This window comes from Microtus pennsylvanicus, chromosome 15 (genome assembly GCF_037038515.1).
Source record: "Microtus pennsylvanicus isolate mMicPen1 chromosome 15, mMicPen1.hap1, whole genome shotgun sequence".
In the NCBI taxonomy this organism is placed as follows: Eukaryota; Metazoa; Chordata; class Mammalia; order Rodentia; family Cricetidae; genus Microtus; species Microtus pennsylvanicus.
This window is the reverse complement of record NC_134593.1, coordinates 14,798,402-14,819,635: the sequence shown is the minus strand read 5'-3', so window position 1 is coordinate 14,819,635 and position 21,234 is coordinate 14,798,402. Positions and strand designations below refer to the sequence as shown.

At 49.7% G+C, this 21,234-nt stretch overlaps 1 protein-coding gene across 2 annotated transcripts; it reads right to left on the bottom strand.

Annotated features, from left to right (window-relative positions):
* Positions 1-742: 742 nt before the first annotated feature.
* On the bottom strand, positions 743-14,432 carry Nfatc4 (nuclear factor of activated T cells 4). 2 transcript variants are annotated; one of them, XM_075949568.1, is made up of 12 exons: positions 14,187-14,432; positions 13,870-14,095; positions 13,372-13,499; positions 11,224-12,319; positions 9,689-9,851; positions 8,893-9,092; positions 4,628-4,800; positions 4,089-4,229; positions 3,250-3,305; positions 2,526-2,652; positions 1,790-2,371; positions 743-1,103 (listed from the first exon to the last, which is right to left on the bottom strand). In XM_075949568.1, exons 3-12 carry the CDS (start codon positions 13,469-13,471, stop codon positions 1,036-1,038), a joined length of 2,706 nt encoding a protein of 901 aa, XP_075805683.1. In that variant the 5' UTR covers positions 13,472-13,499; positions 13,870-14,095; positions 14,187-14,432; the 3' UTR covers positions 743-1,035. The 2 variants fall into 2 exon arrangements, with proteins under 2 accessions (XP_075805683.1, XP_075805684.1); XM_075949569.1 differs by having other exon boundaries at positions 14,219-14,432.
* Positions 14,433-21,234: the final 6,802 nt, after the last annotated feature.

The window sequence follows — 21,234 nt, the reverse complement described above, 5'->3', positions numbered from 1 at the left end:
AATTACCTGTGCAGAAGGCCAGCATGGGCTTATTTGCAAGGGAAGCCTGGAGCTCATGCATGCCGTGAGCCCCAGGAATTCAGAGCTTTGAGGAAGGCTGCAAGGCTTCCTGAAGTCTAACAACTAAAGGATAAATACTTCCGGATTGTCTTCACAATCGTCAAGGATAGGAGATTCCATGGGTAAGCCCATGCCAACTCTTTCTCATCCTCTCCCTCACTTCAAAGAATGAGCAAGCCTCGGGGACCCAAATCTTCCAGGTTAGCATGTCGTCGGAGGGTGCAGTGGGGACAGGAGTCCGGGAGACCATGCTCGGCGTGCTGCTGCGCCGCTGTGATTTTAGGCAAGCCTGTTTCTCTCTTTGGACCTCAGATTCTTTCTCTAGTGAGAAGCTGGACTGACCTTTTCCCACCTTGGCTATAAATCAGAATCATCTGGGTGGTGACAACATACAGACAGGGACCTGGGAACACCAAAGACTCCTAGGCCTCATCCCAAAGCTAAGGAACCTGAACCTGCAGGGAGGATAAAGAAGCCATGCCGATCCTGAACTCCAACCTCAGCTGCAGCCAGGGAGCCTCGGGAGCCCCTCTGTTTGCCCTCACCCCCTCCATCAGGGAGACCCTTTAGATTCATCGCTCCAAGCCATGCCCCAGCTCTTCCCAACTTCTCAGCCTCCTCCGACCGGAGCTGGAGGAAGCTTGCATCCCTGCTTTCTCCAAGGAGCTCTGGAGGCTGAAGCGCTGGTCAGTGAGCACTTTATTACCCATCAACCTGCCCAGCCTGCCCGCACCACAGCCCGGACAGCATCTTCGTCCCGTCAGTTCTGGCATCCGGCCTCAGCCCCTATCCACACTCTCACTCCCTTTCAAGGCAGCACCAGGCCGGGGGCCACACCTCAGCTGGGAGAGGGAGAAGGGGACGGGAAGATAAAAGCTGGGCAAAAAGAAACTAGAGTTGGCCCCCAAGCTTCTGGAGCTATCGCCCCAGTTAAAAGGGCAAGGAGGCGGGGCTTCTGGGGCCACTACACGTGGTTCAGGCAGGAGGCTCTTCTCCAGGACGGGCAGGGAAGCCACTCAGGTCTCGGCCAATGATCTCACTCACTGTAAAGGAGGGCAGTTGAAAGATAGGGCTAAGGCAGGGCCTTTTCCTTTTCCAGAGGCCGCGCCCCCCTTCAATTCCAGGCAAGCCTCCAGCTAGGATACATCTGGATTCCTCTTTGGCTGGGCCTCAGTTTCCCTAATGTCTCTTAACATCTGCTCCTAACTAAATTGTGTCCAACTCCATCCATGTGGGTTCCCAGCCCTGGATCATAGCCAGCTTGGCCTATGCCAGTGGCAGCAGGTCAGACGTGGTTGAGCATTGAAGAGACAAATGAGGGAGGTCTTCTTCACCAAAGCAAACTACAGTCACCAGGGAAAGATACGGTAAGGGAAAACACTCAACTGAGCTTTCCACAAGCCACTGTCCCTCCCTGAGACTCAATGCTTGAATTCAGGGAAGTAGAGAGAATGGTCTTGAAATACTTCTAGGACTGAAATTTTGTGATTAGGGTGGAGGGCAGAGACAGAGGGAAAAAAAATCTGGAAGATACTCTATGTGCCCTTCAGAATTAAGGTGTTGAATTCAGGTGGCCACACATACACCAAGAACTTGCTCCTGAGACTCCTGACTACCCTGTGACACTAAGGCTGCCCAGTCTCTGAGTAGCCAAGCTCCAGCCCTCAGCACACACGCAAACCGGTCTCTTGCACTCACTCACACTCACAGCCCCCAGTCCCACACCCACCTTCCTCCAGGGTGATACCCTGGATAGGTACACTGTCTCTGAAGCCGCTGCTGTAGCCACCCCTGGATTTCTCCTGCTCCGAAGCCCCCTCCCCAGGGGTATAGCCTGGCCCCACCTCATTGTAGCCCTCAGCAGGTAATGGGTGGGCAGCATTCTGGGGATTGAAAGGGTCTTCAAGGGGCGGGGAGGAAGGTAAAGGAGGCCTAAAGGGAGCTGGAGGGGAGAAGGGAAGCCCCAGGGCAAAAGAAGAGCCCTGTCCTCCATAAGGATCACTGGGAAAGGGGCGGGGAAGGAAGGAGACTGCAGGCGGGCGGGCACAACCTGTGGTACCTCCAGTCTCAGGGAACATCCGCAGGCCTGATCTATAGGATGGTGGGGGCCCCGTCTGGGGGTATAGAGTGGGGGTGCTATAACCAAAGCTTTCGGACAGGTAAGGAGTCTCATAAGCAGGGTCTTCATGGGGATAGGAGGGGTAGGGGGGCCTGGGTGGTGAGAAGTCCATGTCAGTGCCAAAGGGGGGACCCGACGTGGAAGGGAAGCCCCGGAGAGATGAGTCTGGTAGGGGCTCCTCTTTGAAGATCACTGGGAAGATGAGGAGGCAGCAGGCTGGTGAGGGTCTGGCAATTCCACCAGGACACACCTTCCAACCTCCTTCCCTTCCGAGGGTTCATCTGCCCCGTATCCCCTCACACTGAGGTTCCCCTCCACCCCCACCACAGGCAGTCTCAGAGCGCACCAGGTAGGAACTTGAAACTTTGGGTAGGACTGCGCTTCCTCCTCCCGTTGGAGACGTAGAAGTAGACCTGGACTGGCCGGGATACCCGCTTGTTGCTATACTCAGGGACAGTCAGAGTCAGTGTCACCTAGTTAGGACAGAGGAGGAGACACAAGTCCTTGGAGGTCTTATATCAGTCCAACCCTTCCATGAACCCAAACCTTATCTCCTAGTCTAGGCTGAGGAGCAAAGTCAGTTCCCTGGAGATGAAGCAACTAGACCCTCCAGGCCAGAAAAAGTTACTCTGAAGTAACCTTTTCTGTTGTTTTTTTCTTTTCTCTCTCTCTCTCTCTCTCTCTTTCTTTCTTTCTTTCTTTCTTTCTTTCTTTCTTTCTTTCTTTCTTTCTTTCCTTTTCTTACTATTTTTTGAGACAGGACAGCCTTAACTGTTCTGGAACTTGTTCTGTAGACCAGGCTGGCCTCGAACTTACAGAGACCCACCTGTCTCCGCCTCTGGAGTGCTGAAATTAAAGGTGTCATCCCCACTGCCCAGGCAAAGACCTTGTTTGTTTGTTTTGTTTTGGAGACAGGGTCTCTAACTGACTGTCCTGGAACTCTCTCTGTAGACCAGGATTGCCCCCGAACTCAGAGTTCCACCAGCCTCTAAGGGGACCCTCTTGAGAATTCCTTACTTCTTCCACCCCTCACCCCACCACCAGGTTGGGTACCCCAGGGACACTGGTACCTCACTGCTCTGTAGCCGATTCACCGCAGCCTCCTCCTCCCACTGCAGCTTGCCATCTGAGCAGGAGAGAAAGAGCTCCAGCCTAGCTCTAGGGCCCACTCACTGCCCCAGCGCCCTCCCTTCCCCCTTCTGCTGGAGTCAATCAGATTTTAAAAGATCCTTAGCAGGTCTGGCACAGACTGTACCAGACAAAGACAGGTTTTAAAATTGTCCCCAAGTGGGTCAAAAGACAAACTAAAGCCAAGGGAAATGGCAGGGACCTAGAGAGAGTGTTAGAAGTATCCCTGGAACTCTTTCACCAGCTAACTCAGACATCCCCTCCCATGATACCAACAAGACAGATAGTGAGGTAGTACTGGGTCCCATCTTGAAGGAAGGCACTAAGACCAAGACTCACGATATGTACCCCAGGGTGCTAACTGTGGTCTGGGGGCTGGGCCATCATGAGAAGGGTTGAAGGAAGGACCCAGAATCCTGTCTCCCATTTCTCCACCCCTACAGCTCCATCTTTGGGGCACCCCATAGTTACAGCTGGGCTTTTATCTCTGAGCTCAGGACAGGCTCAGGGAAATCCACAGTAATTGTAAGTCCCTTCTTCACTTCATATACTTTTTTCATGACGATAAACTGTCTCAAAGCCAGTTCCTCTTTAATACTTTAATAAGCAGGATGTGTATTTCTTGTATTTGCTCACTATCCTTGATGTGTTAGCTGTGGTCACATCCACGAGAAACTGACTGTAAACCAGGGAGGCTCAGCTGGGTGCTTCTGTGACAGCCGCAGAGTCTCACCTGCAGGTTGTTAGCTCTACTCCCCTCCTCTCCTCAGGGGGTACTCACCAGGGCCCCTCTCAATGAACACCACTTTAGAGTCTGGCAGGAAGTTGGAACCGGTCAGCACTAGTTCCTCCCCTCCTCTCACAGAGCAGGCACTGGGGCTGTAGGCCTCCACCTGGGGCAGCTCCTGGGCTGAGCGCTGGGCTGCAAAGTAGTATAAGAAAGGAGTCTGGCTGGGCTGGGTACAGAAAGGACAGCCCTTTCCGGCACTAGAGCTTGGGGAAGCCCTCTTTCCAGGAGCAAATAGAAAAAGAGAACCAACAGCAACCATGAAACCACACAGACTTGCAAGGTCCACTCCTGAAACAGAGACGGGGCAGAGAGGTACAGGTTCATCTGGACCGTCCCCGAGACAGAGTCTGTAGCAGGGGTAAACTAAAATACCACCTTCACCTCTTCCTCATCATGGCAGAAGGAGAGCTGAGTCCTCTATAGGACCACCCACCACATGCAGGGCACAGGACACTATGTAGAGGAAATGGGTGATAGACAGACAAAGGAGCTGCGAGATACAGAGAACTGGCTGGGGCCTGTTTGCTCACAGCATTCGATGGGCACTGACGCTGCCTGCACAGAGACGACCTTCCCGCCGCCCTGAGGCACGTGTACACGGAACACCAGCCGCACACGTGTGTTTTTGCGCCCGATGTCCGTCTCACCCTTCCGAAGTTCAATGTCTGAATTTCGAAGCTTCAGGATTCCAGCACAGTCAATGCTGAAGGTAAAGGAGAGATGGTAAGACTTCCTAGCCAAAGGAGAAATGGTAAGACTTCCTAGCCAAAGGAGAGATGGTAAGACTTCCTAGCCAAAGGAGAGATGATAAGACTTCCTAGCCAAAGGAGAGATGATAAGACTTCCTAGCCAAAGGAGAGATGGTAAGACTTCCTAGGCAAAGGAAAGATGGTAAGCCTTCCTAGGCAAAGGCGAGATGGTAAGCCTTCCTAGGCAAAGGCGAGATGGTAAGCCTTCCTAGGCAAAGGCGAGATGGTAAGCCTTCCTAGGCAAAGGCGAGGTGGTGATACATTTCCAGAAGGGAAGCTCCCACCCTCAGTCCATTTTCTAATCTAGACATGGCCTCCAAGAAAGCTCCCCAGCCTCAAAAAATACTTTCTTAGACATTAAGGTCAGAAACCGACTGGGGATGAGACTTGGTGACAGAGCATTTCCCTAGTGTATATAAAGCCCTAGGTTCAATTCCCAGGACTTTGAGAAGGAGGAGGAAGTTGAGCTGAGGCTATAGCTCAATGGTACAAAATTGTTGCAAAACATTTGTACACTGTAAGAAGATGTGTTGCTGTGATGAATGTAATAAAAGGTTGAACAGCCAATAGATACGCAAGAGAGATAGGTGGGACTTCCTGGCAGAGAGAAAGGAAGACAGGGAGGAATGGAGGCAGGCGAGAGATGCCAGGAGACACAGAGAGAAAACAGGAGATGCAAGATGGAAGAGAGATAAAGTCATGTGATAGAACTTAGATTAATATAAATGGGTTAATTTAAGTTATAAGACCTAGTTTGAAACAACCCTAAGATATAGGCTGAACTCTCATAATTAATAAGAAGTCTCCAGGTCATTATCTGTAGGCTGGTGATCCATAGATAGTCTGACAAGAAAGCTTGCTCCATATGGTGCCCAACGTGGGTCCACATAAGGCCAGAGAAAGCTAAGAAAACAGAGTTCTGAACAAGTGGCTCCATTCTCACTGACCCTAAGTGAGCAGAGCCAGCCGCGAGGCCATGAGAGAGAGCCTCATGGCAGAGGGCCTAGCCACAGCTTAGCAGTTTAAGATTTGGCTCATGTGTCAGAGAATGCTGCAAGAGTATGACTACAGGAGCTTCATAAAGTCAATTCCAGGCCAAAAAAAACCAAAAAACCCTCTGAATAGGTTACAGTATGCGTAAAAATGACTTAGATGCTGGGGGAGAAAAAAGAAAAGGGGTATAGGCAGTCATAAAAGAATAAATAGTTTAAAAATAATAAAGTAAAATCTTTAAAGAGGGAGTAAAGTAATATAAAAGAAAAAAGCCACATAAAGATGGGAAAAAAAACACATGGTGTCTGGATCTTGTGTGGTGCTTTGTTGACTTTAAATTTTTTAATGTTAATGAACAAAAAAACAATAGCTACAGAAAGATATTGAATTATGGAAACTGCTAAAGGAAATCAACCTATATATTTTAAGAATGCCTTAACTTCAAAATAAAAGTCAGAAAATCTATTGCATTGGGGAAGAGACTATGCCTTTGTTTCCACAGGAAACAAAAAGTTATGGTTCCCTTCAAAATTAATAAAGATCAGATCTGACTGAGGGAAAAACCTCCTGAAAATCTTGGCTACAGACATGAAAAAAGAAACCAAAAAAGACGGGAGATATATATGCTGGTCCCTCTACTATGGGAACAGCTCTGAGACTGGATGAGACATGATAAATCTTGTTATGTATAGAGTATTCATACTTATTATTACATGTCATCTTTTCATGTAGCACAGTATGAGGTTTGGTTATACAGTCAAAAAAAACATAAAATTTACAGATGCCTTTTACCTGCTCAAACATAAAACAAAAAATCATCTTTAGCTCTCTTGTACACACTGCACAGTCCATATTTGTGTTAATACAGATGTATATGCTACCTTTAAAAGTTTGCTTTTCAGAAAAAAAAAGAACCAGACACCAATAAAGACAAGTAGCCCAGGTGATCAAGCCTCTCAGAGTGTCTCTATTGCAGTTTCCTCAAAATTCTGCATCCAGAACAGCTTCAAAGCTGCTAGCTGAGATGGTCCAGTCTTACAGACTATCCAGCCAAGACTTCAGATAAGTTCTACACTTTCCCATCACACAGAGACTAAACAAAAAATAATACAGCTAGTTCTCCCAGGACTTGACCATTATCCCAGTTTTCTCAGGGTCCCCTGAAGATTCTGTCGCCCCCAGACAGCAGAAATCAGTCTAGAAAACAGGACACCACATTCCTGAGAGATGGACTGGGTGGTTTGGACTTTCAATGGATTACAGATGCTTATCATCACTTAGGGGGAGTTGGATACAAGTTGTTGTTGGTCATGGTCAGGAAAAAAGCTGAACAAAGGAGATTAGATTCAGGAATCTCTTTCTGAAAAGAAAAAGGGAGGATATAGTATAGAAATGATGGGACAAAAGGGTGGATTGTTACACCTACTTTTGAACAACCACTAGTCTCCATTATTTTACATTGGTATGGATTTTTGTATATTGATACAAATTTAAGATTATTTTTCTTTTACTGTATATGTGTTTCTACTCTTATTTAAGGTGTTATACCTGTGCAGCTCATTTAAAAATGTAATGTAAAGCTTAGCCCTTGAAAGCTATTTGGGATAATAAATAAAGACATGTTAGTTCTTAGTCATCTAACAATCAAACTTGTAGTCAGATGGTCAAGTTTTCAAGGTTAAACAGATATCTCTTAGATGGGTTGTCTTCAAACACTTCAGAAATCTACAGAATATGAAATTTAAGATGTTTCAATAACATAAAGCTTTTGATGACAGTGAGACATGTCTGCTCCTGGTAGCACCAATTTTCTTCAAAAGAGGAATGATGGTTATCAAAGAATCTCCATATGGAGTTTGCTTCCAATGTGGCAAAGCTAGCCACTGGGCAAGAAACTGCCCTTGCCTCGACTGCTGACAATATGCTGTCCAAACTGGACAAACAGGACACAAAAGAAAGCAGCTGCTGAACTTTGCCAAGACAAGTAAGACAGTCCTTTAAAATTCCTGCTTCACAGAAAAGTCTGTCAGATATTCTAGGCCCATAGGCAAAAGGTGGATGCCCCAATGTTGCAGATGAACCTTGAGTGACTATCTAGGCAGTCAGCCGTCTCTGTCATTTCTGTAGTTTTGGAAGTTGTTTGTTCTACACTTCCTGTTTACTCAGGTAATAGTATATTCTTCTTGGGTCTTTGATGGAGGTTGAAGATGAGATAATAATAGTTACAGTTTATTGTTATCAAAGTCAGAAAAGAAACTTGCATAAGAAATGTAAAGTTTATAAGGTTGAGAAACATAAAATCTTAAGTTGATTATGTAAGAAGATGATTTAAGGTCTAAAAAGATATTTTTTAGGATGGCAATACATAGTTATGATAGAAAGTGGTTTAGGTATAAAACTTTGATAGGGTAGGCAATACAGTACTTTCTCCAAATTTGCCAAATACAAATGGACTGGACATTGTGAATGTAGTCCTTACTTAATAATTGTTACTATTGTATATAGTTTTACTATGTCAGAATTAAAATCTTTTCTTTTTATTTAGAGAAAAGGGGGGAAGTGCTGTGGGATATTTGTACATTGTGTGAAAATATGTTGCTGTGATTGGTATAATAAAAAGCTAAATGGCCAATAGGTAGGCAGGAGCAATAGATGGGCCTTCCAAAGAGAAAGAAAGAAGAGGAGGAACTGAGGCACTAGGAGACACGCAGAGGAAAGAGGAGGTGCAAGAGAAGAGAGGTAATGCCATGTGATAGAATGTAGATGAATATAAAGGGTTAAGTCATAAGAGCCAGTTAGGAACAAACCTACGCTATAGGCCAAGCTTTCATAATAATTTTCGTAATTCTTTTCTTTCATAACAGAAGTATCTGTGCCGTTACTTTCAAGCTGGCTTGCCAGACAGAGAAAAACTTGCTACACAAAACACTTGCCTAGAAAGCTGGAAACTGACTTGGAGTGATGATATATCTAGCTCTTCTGGGAAAGAGAAAAAGGGGGGGCTTTCTGGTCTTAAATTCTGCCGGCTGGGGGAAAGTTGACTGGGGACTTACTTTGCGGCCATGTTGTTCTCTGGGAGTAAGGTCATCTCCAACACTTTGGTACCACTGACTACAGCTTCATAGCTGGCCGTGGCCACCATCTTGCCAGTGATACGGTGCACCTGGTAGAAGGCATGCGGCCGCAGGCTCCTTTCATCCGCAGTGCCAATGAACATCTGGAGAGTCAGCGGCTTCTCACTGTAGCCTAGGAGCTGGCAGGAGGAGACAGAAGCACCTGTTTGAAAGCCCCAGAGTTTTTCACCCTTTATCCATCCTTGGCTTTTCCTGTCCAAGGATGGGAATGGTGAAAGATGAATACCCTGTAAGGGATTCCCTGTGGGAAACTGGGTATCCGCTGTAGAGAAAATGTTCACAGTCAAGTTCACAGTGTTATTCTTGGAAGGCCCAAACTGGGCTGGGCAAAAGAGGAAGAGCTTCCAAGAAAGACTAGGCCAACTCAATATAGAGAAAACCTAACTCCCAGTGACCTTTGGCCTCAGCTGAAACCCTCCCCCACATCTGGCGAGTCACCATTTTCCAAAGTAGACATGAGGCTGATGTCCCGTGGGATAAGTTGGGGAGCGTGGGGGTGTAGGAGAACAGAAAAGAAGAGTAGAAAGTATATCCGGGTCCTTGCTATGTACCCTTCCTTCCCCGGTTCCAGCCCCCCCCCCTGGGCTGCCTGCGGGGTCACAGCTGAGAGTGTGGGAAAGGGCAGTGCCATGATTCTGTGTATGGCTGAAGCTCATTTGCAGGAATCTGGGACGGGAGAAGAGACAGAAAGTCGGGCCTGCCTTCTGCCCCTTACCTTGACCACAGGGTGACCTCCAGGGGCAGCTTTGACAGCACCTCGGCTGCCCTCTGTCTCGTAGTGGGCTCGATGGTGTGCTCTAGGCTGCACCTCAATCCTCAGCTCCAGCTGTTCATACTGGCTGGGCAAAGGCCAGTCCAGGGGAGGTAGGGCAGAGGTCCTGGGTGGAAGAGGAGAGTATGGTCGTCTGGAACCTCAGCCCCATCAGCATCACACTGGGTGTGTGAGGGAGAAGGCAGTGTGGGTATGGGAGAAATAGGAAATCACGGCAAAAGTCAATTCCAAAATCTCAGAAACAGGGGAAATGATAGGGAACAAGGTCCTTTGAAGGTGTGTGTGTGTGTGTGTGTGTGTGTGTGTGTGTGTGTGTGTGTGTGCGCGCGCACGCGCTCATGCACGAAAGATGGCAATAGCACTGAGACTCCCTTCTCCCAGGTTCTGGACAAAGGATTGAAGGTTTTACCAAGAAACAGAGGAACCCAAAGGCCATACTCATCCTCTTATCTAGGAGGGCAGGTACAGCACAGAAGTGCCATTTTAGACCAGAAAAAGCATTAGAAAAATAGAAAGGCTGAGGGCAGAAGCCTAAAGTAGAAGCTAGGGGCAGGCTACTCTGCTAGCAGGTCAACTCCTTCCTGCTAGTTGGGGCTAAGTAGGAAAAGTTGCAAGGGCTAAGGACTGCTTTTCTGAAATTGCGCTTACAGACTCGGCTAGTAAGTCTCAACTGGTAACTTCCTGCCCCTTCCCCCAGGCCCCATATTTTGCAGTCTTTTACTTACCATAACGAATGCAAAAGCTGCTACTAGTGTCTAATGAATTAAGGCCTAGGAGGCTGCTCAATCAGTACAGCCCTGCACAAGAAATTGTCCAACTCAACACAGTAGTATGCCTAAGTTGAGAAACATTGCCTATGGGAATCCCAGTGAGTCTAGCTTCCCTCTAGAAACTTCTCAGGATGGAGACACCTCAGTCTGACAGCTCAGGGGTTAGGACTATTGAAATGGGCAGGATTGAGAGACTAGAAGGGATAGAAAGGCAAGTTTCAATATGAATTCGTTGACTTGCAAATGCATGTAACTTTATTCAGATTGGAAGTGGGGTTCTTAAGACCCGCACCTAGACAAAGAGTTAGTGGTGGGCTTCTTGTAATGGAACACAGGGTTCTTCTACCTGTTCTGTCTAAATCAGCCATAGGCTAAAATCAATCTGCCTGAGACAGTACTGGCCAGGAGGTGTGGGAACCCTAAAGGGGTTTACGATAACCAATAACCATTCTTAGAATACTGAAGAGGCTTTTTCTAATAGGTCCACAGGAAACAGCCCATTGTCAGTCTGCTGGCTTTTGGGGAGGTGTTTGTTTTTAAACTAAATTGCCTTAAAACCAATTAGCTGCTGGGGTCCTGTTGCAGAAGCTCTTCTGAGAAGTGGAGCACACCTGGAACCAGGACCTGTCTTTAAACCTGTCCTTCGACTTTCCTGCTCCCTGAGTAGAATGGGTTGAAGAGCAGAGGGGTGCCAGATCTGGCCCTCACCTGAAGATGGGGCTATGTCCCCCAATCCGGGCCTTGGACCATGCAAGGGGAGAAGGCACTGCTAGATAGTCCATGCCAGCCACCTCTTTCCGCAGACCTCCCGGAGCGGCCACTGCCTCTTCTGTTCCGGAGGGCAGCTTCCCATTGCAGGAGGCAGGCTCCTCAGACCGAGGCAGGGCCACCGCCTGCTCGCTAGAAGTCCTCCGGGTTTTCTGAGGGATGCTCTCGGTTGTTGGAGCTCCGACATAGTCAAAAGGGCCTGGAGAACTAGGATCCCTGACCAGAGGCAATGGGGGCGGTGGAGGTGGCTCTGGACCCTCTTCCCCAAGGCTGCCCCTGCGGGACAGAGCTGGGGAGGCCGAAGACGGGGTTCCTGAACTGGAATAGCGCCTCTTGCCACAGGGTGAAGCAGGCCGCGGGGAGGCTGGGATGGGCCCAGGAGCGCTGAGGAGTAGCCAGCTATCCTCTGGCGCTCGGCCTCCGGAGCTTGGACCGTAGAGGCTCCATGGATCCTCCGGGGTCCAGGGCCTAGGAGAAGCCCGGGGCGAAGGCAGTGGAGAGCTCAAGCCAAAGCGAGAGGCTGCTTCATTAAGTTCAGACTCCACCTCGTCGCATGCTGCATACAGGGCGGCCTCGTCCGAGGCATCGGAGAAGAAACTCCACGAAGACAGACTGCTGCTGCCAGGGCTCGGGCTGAAGAAGGCACCTCCGCCCTGGCTTCCTGCCTCTCGATAGCCCCCAAAGCCTTCTGGTGGGGGGTAATCTCTAGGAGAGCCATCTCCCCAGGTTTCAGGAGTGTCCTCTAGCGAGGTCGGTGGGTCAGGCGTGGGAGAGATGGAAGTGATCCGAATGCTGGGACACTCAAGAACACGACCTCCCCCAGCACCCCCCGCACTCCCTCCTGGGCCCCCCAGCCTCACCGACCGAGCCGGCTGGCTCTCCCAGGTGCCAGGTGAAGGGGCCGGACGGGGTGGTGGTGAGTGCATGCCTGGCCGAGGGGGTGGGGGTCGGGGAATACCAATAGGGGCAGCACCATAAGGAAGGGGTTCCCCAAGGGCCAAACGACAGCAGGGAGGGGCATCCTCTGAGTCCAGCTCTGCCAAAAAGGAAAGGGGGATAGAGGGAGATAGGGAGAGAGAAGCTGGTGAGATGTCTAGGTTCCTCGGATGGTTAGCTCCCAAATCCTGATATGCTGCTCATCTAGGAGGGGTTTCCTAGTCTCAGAACAAAAGCAAAGTTGAACATCAGAAGATGGAAACGAGATACAGGCATGCCAGAACCCCATATTCTGAATCCCTGGTCCTAGGTCCTAGGGTACTAGAGAAGGTGGGACTTAAGGTGAGGACAGCAGGCTGCGGAGTGCTAGAGCTGGGCCTAGAGGTGTGTTTGCCCAGGCTCTGGGCTGGGCCGGGGGCGATTCACACATGAACCCAATTAGCAACGGCTCCCAAACCCCCAAATGGTGTTGGCTGAAACCCCAGTTACCATCGCAACAGTGGCCTGGGGGTGGGAAGGATGGGGGCATGTCTGCGGTGACAAGGGGAGGTGGCTCCTCCCTCGCCCCCCCAAAAGGGGGCGGGGGTGCAGCCGAAGGGTGATGCGTGCGGGGGCCCAGCCAACCGGGGGGTGGGGGCAGCGGGCAGCGCGGATTCCGTGCGAGCGCCGGCCGCCGCCCCCGGCTCGATCCCCGCCATCTGCCTCTCATTGCGGCTAGACAGGGGGAGGGGGAGGGGTGCCCCTGCGCTGCCCGAAAGAGCCCCCAGCCCCAGGCGTCACGTCTGCAGGACCAGGCCTAGGTCCGAAAGCCTCAAACTCCAGAACCAACCCACCCCTTCTCAAGCCGGCACCCCGGGCTCTTGGGGGCCGAGATTCCCTTCCGCCCCCCATCACAGAGACAGCCGGCCTAGCCGGGAGGCGGCGCGTAGCCAACAACACCCCCACTCCCACCCCAGTCACGACCTAAAAAGGAAAAAGTGGTGCCATGGCCCCCAGCCTCACTTCCTCAGCCTTGGTAGTCCCTCAGCTCCCTTCAACCTCTGACCCACCTCAACCCCCACCCCAGGCTCACTACCTCCAAAGTGTCCTAACTCAGATCGCCCCGGCCCTTCAGTCACTGGCCAGATGACCCCTTCCCAGCCCCACACTAACCTTCCCCAGGGCCCCCCGCGCCCAGCGGGGGGGCTTCCTTTTCTTCCCCGAACACCAGCTTAAATTCCAGCTCCTCATCTTCGCAGCTTGCCGCCCCCATGGGTCCGGCCGGAGCCCCCAGGTCCCGCCTGGGTGGGAGGGGGAGGCTCTGGACGCTGCTGTAGCTTCACGCGCGGGTGGCTCCCTCCCTCCCTTTCTCTGAGACGCCCCCTCTTCTGTCGCTGCCGCCTCCCTCCGGACGCCCCCTCGTTATTATAGAAACTTTTCCAAACTTTTTTCCCCCAAACTTCTTCAAAGCGGCCCCCCCAGCCTGTCCCTGATTGGCTACCAGGGATGCTCCAGCCCCTCCTCCAGGGATGAAATGGGAAAACCACGCGCCCCTAGTCCTCCCCCACTCCCCTCCTCTCAGTCATCTCTCCAGTCCCGCCCCCTCCAAAGGGGGAGAAAAAACTGAATTGGAAAGTGTTCCCTTCAAACGTTACAGGACCCTAATGGTACCTATTGGCTCGCAGTAGTGACAATCACTTCTCACTGGGAGCCCAAACCTCAACTTATTTAGTCTCTGCGGAGGGAGGGGGTGGGGGGAATCCGAGTCGCCTTAAAGAGGCCATATTCTGGGCTCCCAGTGTGGCGGGTCCGTGGTACATCCTTCCTTAAGATCTGAAGAGTAGTGCAGCTAGCATCTCCTAAGAAAGACCACCGCTTCTGCGCTGTCAATCCAAGTCTGAGTAGAAAGAGTTGCGGAATTGAGAGAGGTTCTGAGCTGTTCTAAGAGGAGGCCATTCCTTTCTCCACCCTCGCTGAAACCACTGTACCTGGGCCTTCAGGGAGCTTTTGCACTGCTTACCCATCACCTCCACAGGCCACTCCTCCCATTTTCTGAGGATGCAGAACTTTTAGTTGTCCGGGAAGCCTCTCAGACTTTTCTAACCCAGGAAGCCTTTAAAGGCCCACCGCCCCTTCTGGGCATAGATCCAGGCCGGACTTTGCCGATACCCTGGTCCTAGCCGCCTAGATAGGCCATTAATTAGCTTCCTTGGAGGAAGTCGGGTCCCTTTCTCTCTCTCTCCCCCTCCCACCCCCCCTCGAGCTGCAGACTAGAAAGTCTCTCTCTCTCTCTCTCTCTCTCTCTCTCTCTCTCTCTCTCTCTCTCTCTCTCTCTCTCTCTCTCTCTCTCTCTCTCTCTCTCTCCCAAGGGCATTCCCCTCCCGGCTCTCCTAAATTCCAAGCCAGGTTTAGAAGGGGCCTGGAGCTGAAAACTTTGGCCCCAGGGCTGGACACCTGTCACCTGGGCAGGGGAGGAAGACCTGGACTGGAGTTTCTAGGAAGGGCAAGCAAGAAAAAGAAAAAAAGGGGGGATGTCCCAGTGGGAAGAAAAGAACGTGGGACCGGAGATTCTTGATTTGGGCTACAGGTTCCGCGGGGCAGGGGAGCAGTCACGGTCCTGCCCGGCACGCTAACCATTTGCGTCAAACTTCCCTAAGAAGCCTCACGGAGCTCTAATCTTCAATCCCTCCGGATCTGGGCCGCGCCCCCAGCAGCCACCGGAGGCCAGCACCGAAAGGGTTAAGCGCCGGCCCTCGGGTCAGACGTTTACAAACACTCGGGAGCCGGGCGGGGACCGCGCCCATTACTCTAATGAGAAACAGGCTCTGCGGGGCAGAGGGAAGGGGGGCTGGCCTGACGGGCCCCAGCTCCTTGGCGGCCGAGGCGGCGCCCCTCCTCCTCTCAGTCCTCCCCCGAGCCCGTCCTGGGGACCCCCCCCAGCCCCGGGGGACCCCAATGACGTGCGGCGCTGCCCCGGCTACAAGCCCAGGGCCGTGCGGCGGGAGGGGCTTGGCGGGCGGGAGAGAAGAATGTTCCGAGGCCGAGCGGGGAGACGGCCTGGTTTGATTTTTTTCCCCCCTCTCTTCCCTTCGGTTCTTCTCAGGTTACATTGCCGTCCTGCTTCACCTCGGCACTGGAGTACCCACGGGCAAGGAGCACGAAGAGCACCTCGAGAACATCTATCCTGCACCTAAAAGGAGGGCGGGCGGAGGTGGGAAGCCATGGAGGACAGACCCGGAAATCAGCCCGGGCCCTGCTCCCTTATACCCCCCGCTCAGCGGCACAAACAGACGCGCACATTCTTTTCAAATGTCATATTTCCTTTGATCCTGGGCAGTGTTTCTCCATGTGTCTGGCTCAGCTTCTGCCCAGCCAACCGCCTCCCCACCCACCCCGCTTTGTTTTCCTGGAGCACCCTCCCCCTTCCCTCGTCTGGAAGGCCCGGGAGGGTGACTTCGGCTGTCTTTCCCCTCTCCTCCCAGTGACTCAATTTCCCCGCTGTGGTGTTGCAAAAGAAAGCAGGCAGGAGAGAGAACCGTTTGGCACCAGTGGGGTATTAATGTAAAAGATTGCTCAGAAAGGCAGACACTTTCAGATTAGAGCATCCTCTACCGCAAACTCTCCTAGGTTTAGGCCTTAGGCATAGGAGTGAGACGTGTGACCTCTGACTTGTCCTGCCTGGCTTTAGAGGCCCAGGGCTGGTAGTTTGGGTTGCCCTACACTACTGCCCCCTGGCGACCACAAAGCCCAGCTGCCCTTCCTCCCCTTTGGCGACTTTCCCCTGCCACCTTGCCTATCTTCGCTCCTCTGCCCCCTAGTGCGCACACCTGAACGGAGTTCACTTGTGACGGACTTTGGTTTTTGTCTTGTGCTGTTTGTTCAGCCGGTTTGTTCTAGAGACAGTCTCCTGTAGTACAGGCTGTCTTGGAACTGCTCCTTATCCACTCCGCAGTGCTGGAACTATAAACACACAATGCCATTCCCAGTTGTTCTGATTGGTATTATTCGACAGACTTGGAGCTGAATCCTAGCTTTTTTTTTAATTACACAAAATGTAATTTTGTAAGTGATCTAAATCAGACAAACATGTTTTGTATTCATGTAGTATATATTTGTAGTATATACAAACATCTTTATGGGCATGAGATCATGGTACACATACTTTCCTTTTTTCTTCTTTCTTTTTAAAATTTATTTTTCGAGACAAATGTTTCTCTGTGTAACAGTCCTGGCTATCATGGAACTTGCTTTGTAGACCAGGCTGGCCTCGAACTCACTGAGACCCACCTGCTTCTGCCTCCCCAGTACTGGGATTAAAGGCATACACCACCCCTGCCTGGCTTTAAATTTTATTGATTTATTTTTTTAATGAGTCCTCCATCTTCATGTATGCCTGCACGCCAGAAGATGGCATCAGATCCCAATACAGATGATTGTGAGACACCACGTGGTTTCTGGGAATTGAACTCAGCACCTCTGGCAGAATAACCAGTGCTCTTAACCACTGAGCCATCTCTCCACCCCTAGCATACTTTTTTTTTTTTTTTTTTTTTTTTTGGTTTTTCGAGACAGGGTTTCTCTGTGGTTTTAGAGCCTGTCCTGGAACTAGCTCTTGTAGACCAGGCTGGTCTCAAACTCACAGAGATCCGCCTGCTTCTGCCTCCCAAGTGCTGGGATTAAAGGAGTGCGCCACCACCGCCCGCGCTAACATACTTTTTTTTTTTAACTCGCTTTTATCCCCAGTTAATAACTGGTAGCTGGGCCTCATTTCAGGCCTGTGATCTCAGTTCTTAGGAGACTGGTGGAGGACTGTTACCGGTTGGAGGCCATTTCTGGCTACATAGCAAGATTCTGTTAAGGAAAAAGCGAGTTCTACAGATGTCTGTAAATGCACGAGCATCTGAAAGTGGCAGCCGCTCCTAGGCCTGGAAAGTGCCGTGCTGGCAGCTGAGGTTGGAGGAGTCATCAGCAGTCTTGCCAGGCTCTGAACACTGAGCTACCATAATGAGGCGGCAGAAGTGGCGTGGGTGTTACGGGGTAACCAGCTCCACAGGAGGAAACACATCCTTGGTACTGTAAACCCGGCCGAGAATCCTTGACGGGAGCTCACAGCAGTAAACCTACTGCCGTATCACACCGCTCTCTAAATTCCCATCGCTACACCTTCGCAATAGTGTAGCTATCGGACCTGATTAGAGAAGTGTCTTTGCCATAGTGGGTGGTGGCCGCTGCGGAGACGTGTCTGGAGTGCTCAGCCACAGATGCGACATCTGTGTCACCCCACACACATAAGACTCGAGGATCGTCGAAGAAAGGGGGGAAAGGTGGTAAGAGACAGAGTTCAGGGAGAAGCCAAGTGAAACGCTGTCTTCTGGATGTTTTAGGGCGGCTGCAGTCAGAACTCACAGCAGCTCTGTTGCCTGCACACGATCAAGCCAGCCAGTACTCTAGCCAGAAGAGCTCCCGCCCTATCAGATGAGCTATTGAATTTGGTGGCTCCTGGGGGAAGGAGCATCAGTTTCCTTTAGAGGAAATGAATAGATGAGCAGCACTAATTGGACTCAGTGTGTTATTAAACAAACAAAAAAAAAGATAATTGGGTTGGGGCTGGAGAGATGGTTCAGCGGTTAAGAGCACTTGACGTTCTTTCAAAGGATCCAGAGGGTGCTGTTTGGTTCCCAGCACCCATATGGTGGCTCAGGTCATCTTTAACTCCAGGTCCAGGTCATCTGATGTCTTGCTCTAGCCTCTGAGACCACCAGGCATGCATGTGTTACACAGACATACCTGCAGGCAAAATATTCACACACACACACACACACACACACACACACACGTAGTGAGAGCCCATCTCAAGAAAATAATTTTTAAAATTTTTATGAAAAACTCTTAGCCAGGTGGTGGTGGCACACACCTTTGATCATGGCACTGAGGAGCCAGAGGCAAGCAGATCTCTGTGAGTTCAAGGCCAACCTGGTCTACAGAGAGAGTTCCAAACAACCAGGGCTGTTGTACAGAGAAATCCTATCTCAAGAAAAAAAGAAGAAAAAACAATACAACAAAACACAGAAACAAAAGCTCTTCTCAAAACTGGGCGGTAATGATGTACACCTTTAATCCCAGGACTCAGGAGGCAGAGGCAGGAAGATCTCTGAGTTCAAGGCCAGCCTGGTCTACAAAGCGAGTTCCTGGACAGCCATGGTTACACAGAGAAATCCTCTCTCAACAAACCATCATTATAATTATAATAATAAAAGGTTTTCTCTATAAGAAAAAAATTTTTTTTCAGTATTAGTTGTAATAAAAAAAAAAAACCATATAAGCAATGTCCATAAAAGACATGCAGAGCCAAGTGTGGTGATGCAGGCCTTTAATCCCAACACTCCAAGGCCAAGGCAAGCAGGTCTCTGTGAGTTCAATGCCACCCTGGTCTACATTGGGAGATCCAGGCCAGCCAGGGCTAATAGACCCTGTCAAAAGAAAGAAAGAAACCAAAGAGTATGAGGAGATGGCTCAGTGGGTTAAGCACTTGCTGTGCAGCTGTGAGGGCCTGAGTTCAAATCCTCAGCTCGCATACAAGGGCAGGTTAGGTGGACTCCCTCTGTAACCCTGGTGTTCCTAAGGCGAGATGGAAGATTGTCCAGACAGGAGAGTTCCTAAAAGCTCACAGGCCAGGTAACCTATAGTTAGAGATGGCAAGGAGGACTATCTCCATGTGGGAGACTAGGAGACAACCAAGGTTGTCTTCTGACCTACACACAAACCTCAGCACAGGCATCACCTTCTCCATCACACACACACACACACACACACACAAAAGGAAATGCAAGCTGTAAAAAAATTTTATTGACCTCACAAATAATAATGCCAAATACATATGAATAGATCAGCAAATGGATGCATGATAGAGGAAAAGTATTGGATTTATTGTAACTATATTACTATCACATTATATATAGTATATTAGTTATATTTATATTACAATTGCAATATAATTACAATTAGTCATTGTAATTCTATCATACTTTTTGCATGTATTTGGTGTGGGTATGTATATGTGTGTTCACATTTGTCTGCATGTTGAGGGTGTAAATGTTGGGTATCTTTCTTGATTGCTCCCCACTTTATGTATTGGAGCAGAGTCTCTCTTAGAACCTGCAGCCCTTGGTTTCAGCTAGTCTGGTTAACTTGCTCAGTATGTATTCACTGTGTCTCTGCCTCCTGAGCTCTGGGATTACAGGTGAGTTACATTTCTGTGGGGCCTGGGAATCCAGGTGCCAATCCTCCCAACTGCGTGGCGAGGGCTTTACCCACCACTCAAGTCTCGTTTCTGTTGCTGTGATAAAATCCCCAGATGAAAAGCCGTTTAGGGAAGAAGAGTTCATTTCCACTTAGAGCTCCACGTCACCATCCATCACCGCAGAGAAGTCAGCGGCAGTGGACAGCCATGCGCTGCCCACAGCTAGCAGAGGGGAACGGATGTGTGTGCACTAGCTTACTTGTCTGCCCGTGCTCGGCTCAGGACCCCCCAGCCCAAGGCACGGCACTGCCCACACAGTGAGGCGGGTCTTCCCGTATCAAGGAGGGCAGCGGAGACAGTCTGCCACAGACATGCCACAGGTCAACCCAATTAGACAGTCTGTCACTGTCATTCTCTTTCCAGGCGATTCTAGGTGTGACAAGTTGGTAAGGCAAACCCTCACACCCACTGAGCTGTCTTCCCAACCCCTGCTTTTTGGTTTTAAAACTACACGTGACTGTACAATGTGTAAAGGTGCCCGCTGCCAAAGCTGAGAACCCAAGTTCAATCCCCAAGACCCACATGGTGAGAGAAGAGAAAAAACTCCATGAAGGTGTCCTCTGACCTCTTGGCACATACCAAGGTACACGTATACACACACATGCACACACGAACACAAATGAATCAATGTAATTTATAAAAAGGAAACAAATACCGCATATTACTCTACCATAGGAATAAATAAAATTTGCAATTTATATATTGAGTCTTAGCCTTTTTTGGAATTATCAGCAACTGTCAAAATTATCTTCCCACACCTTTTTTTTTTGCTTTTAAAAAAATACATTTTGATTTATTTATTGTATGTGCATAACACAGCACTCATGTGGCTGTTAGGGGACAATTTGTGGAAGTCAGTTCTCTCCTACCATCAAGAGAGTTTGAGAGATGTAATTCGGGTCACCAGTTTTACACAATGAGTACCATCACCAGCTGAGTTTCTAACTAGCCCCACATACGTAGTTTCTTTTTTTTTTTTAACATTTTTTTATTGATAAAAGAATAAAGAAAAAAAAAACAAATTTCCACCTCCTCCCAGCCTCCCCTTTCCCTCCCCCTCCTCCCACTCTTCTCCCCCCCACATACGTAGTTTCAACAGACAATATAGGCAGATTTATTTCTCTGCCTCACTCCAGTTGATAAAACTATTTTTTTAAATCCTAGCAAGGTCTTGCCGTATAGCCCAGGCTGAACTGAAACTCACTATGTAGACCAGATTGGTTTCAAATTTATAGAATTCAATCTGCTTTGACCTCCTGGATGATGGGATTAAAGGCATGCACTACCAACCAGGTGGCTGTGGTGCACGCCTTTAATCCCAGCACTCGGGAGGCAGAGGTAGGTGGATCTCTGTGAGTTCAAGACCAGCCTGGTCTACAAAACAAGTTTCAGGACAGCCTAAGGCTATTACACAGAGAAACCTTGTCCCCAAAAACTAACAATGAGGGGGAGCGAGGGGGGAATGTGTTACCAAGAAAATTGTTTAATTTAATTTTTTTATTGTAATATCATTCGCATGACCTCAACACGGGCTAATTAATTTTCCTATGCCTATAAAACCCATCTGTCCTCGTTTCTTTTCCAGTTTTTTTTGTGATAAATTATCCTGACAAAAAGTAAGTTCAAGGAGAGAGTTCTTTTAGCTCATGGGTTCAGGTTACAGTCCGTCATGACCAGGAAGCACAGTGGGGGGAGCCTGAAGCAGCAGGTCCCATTGTGTCTCTGGCAGAAGAAGA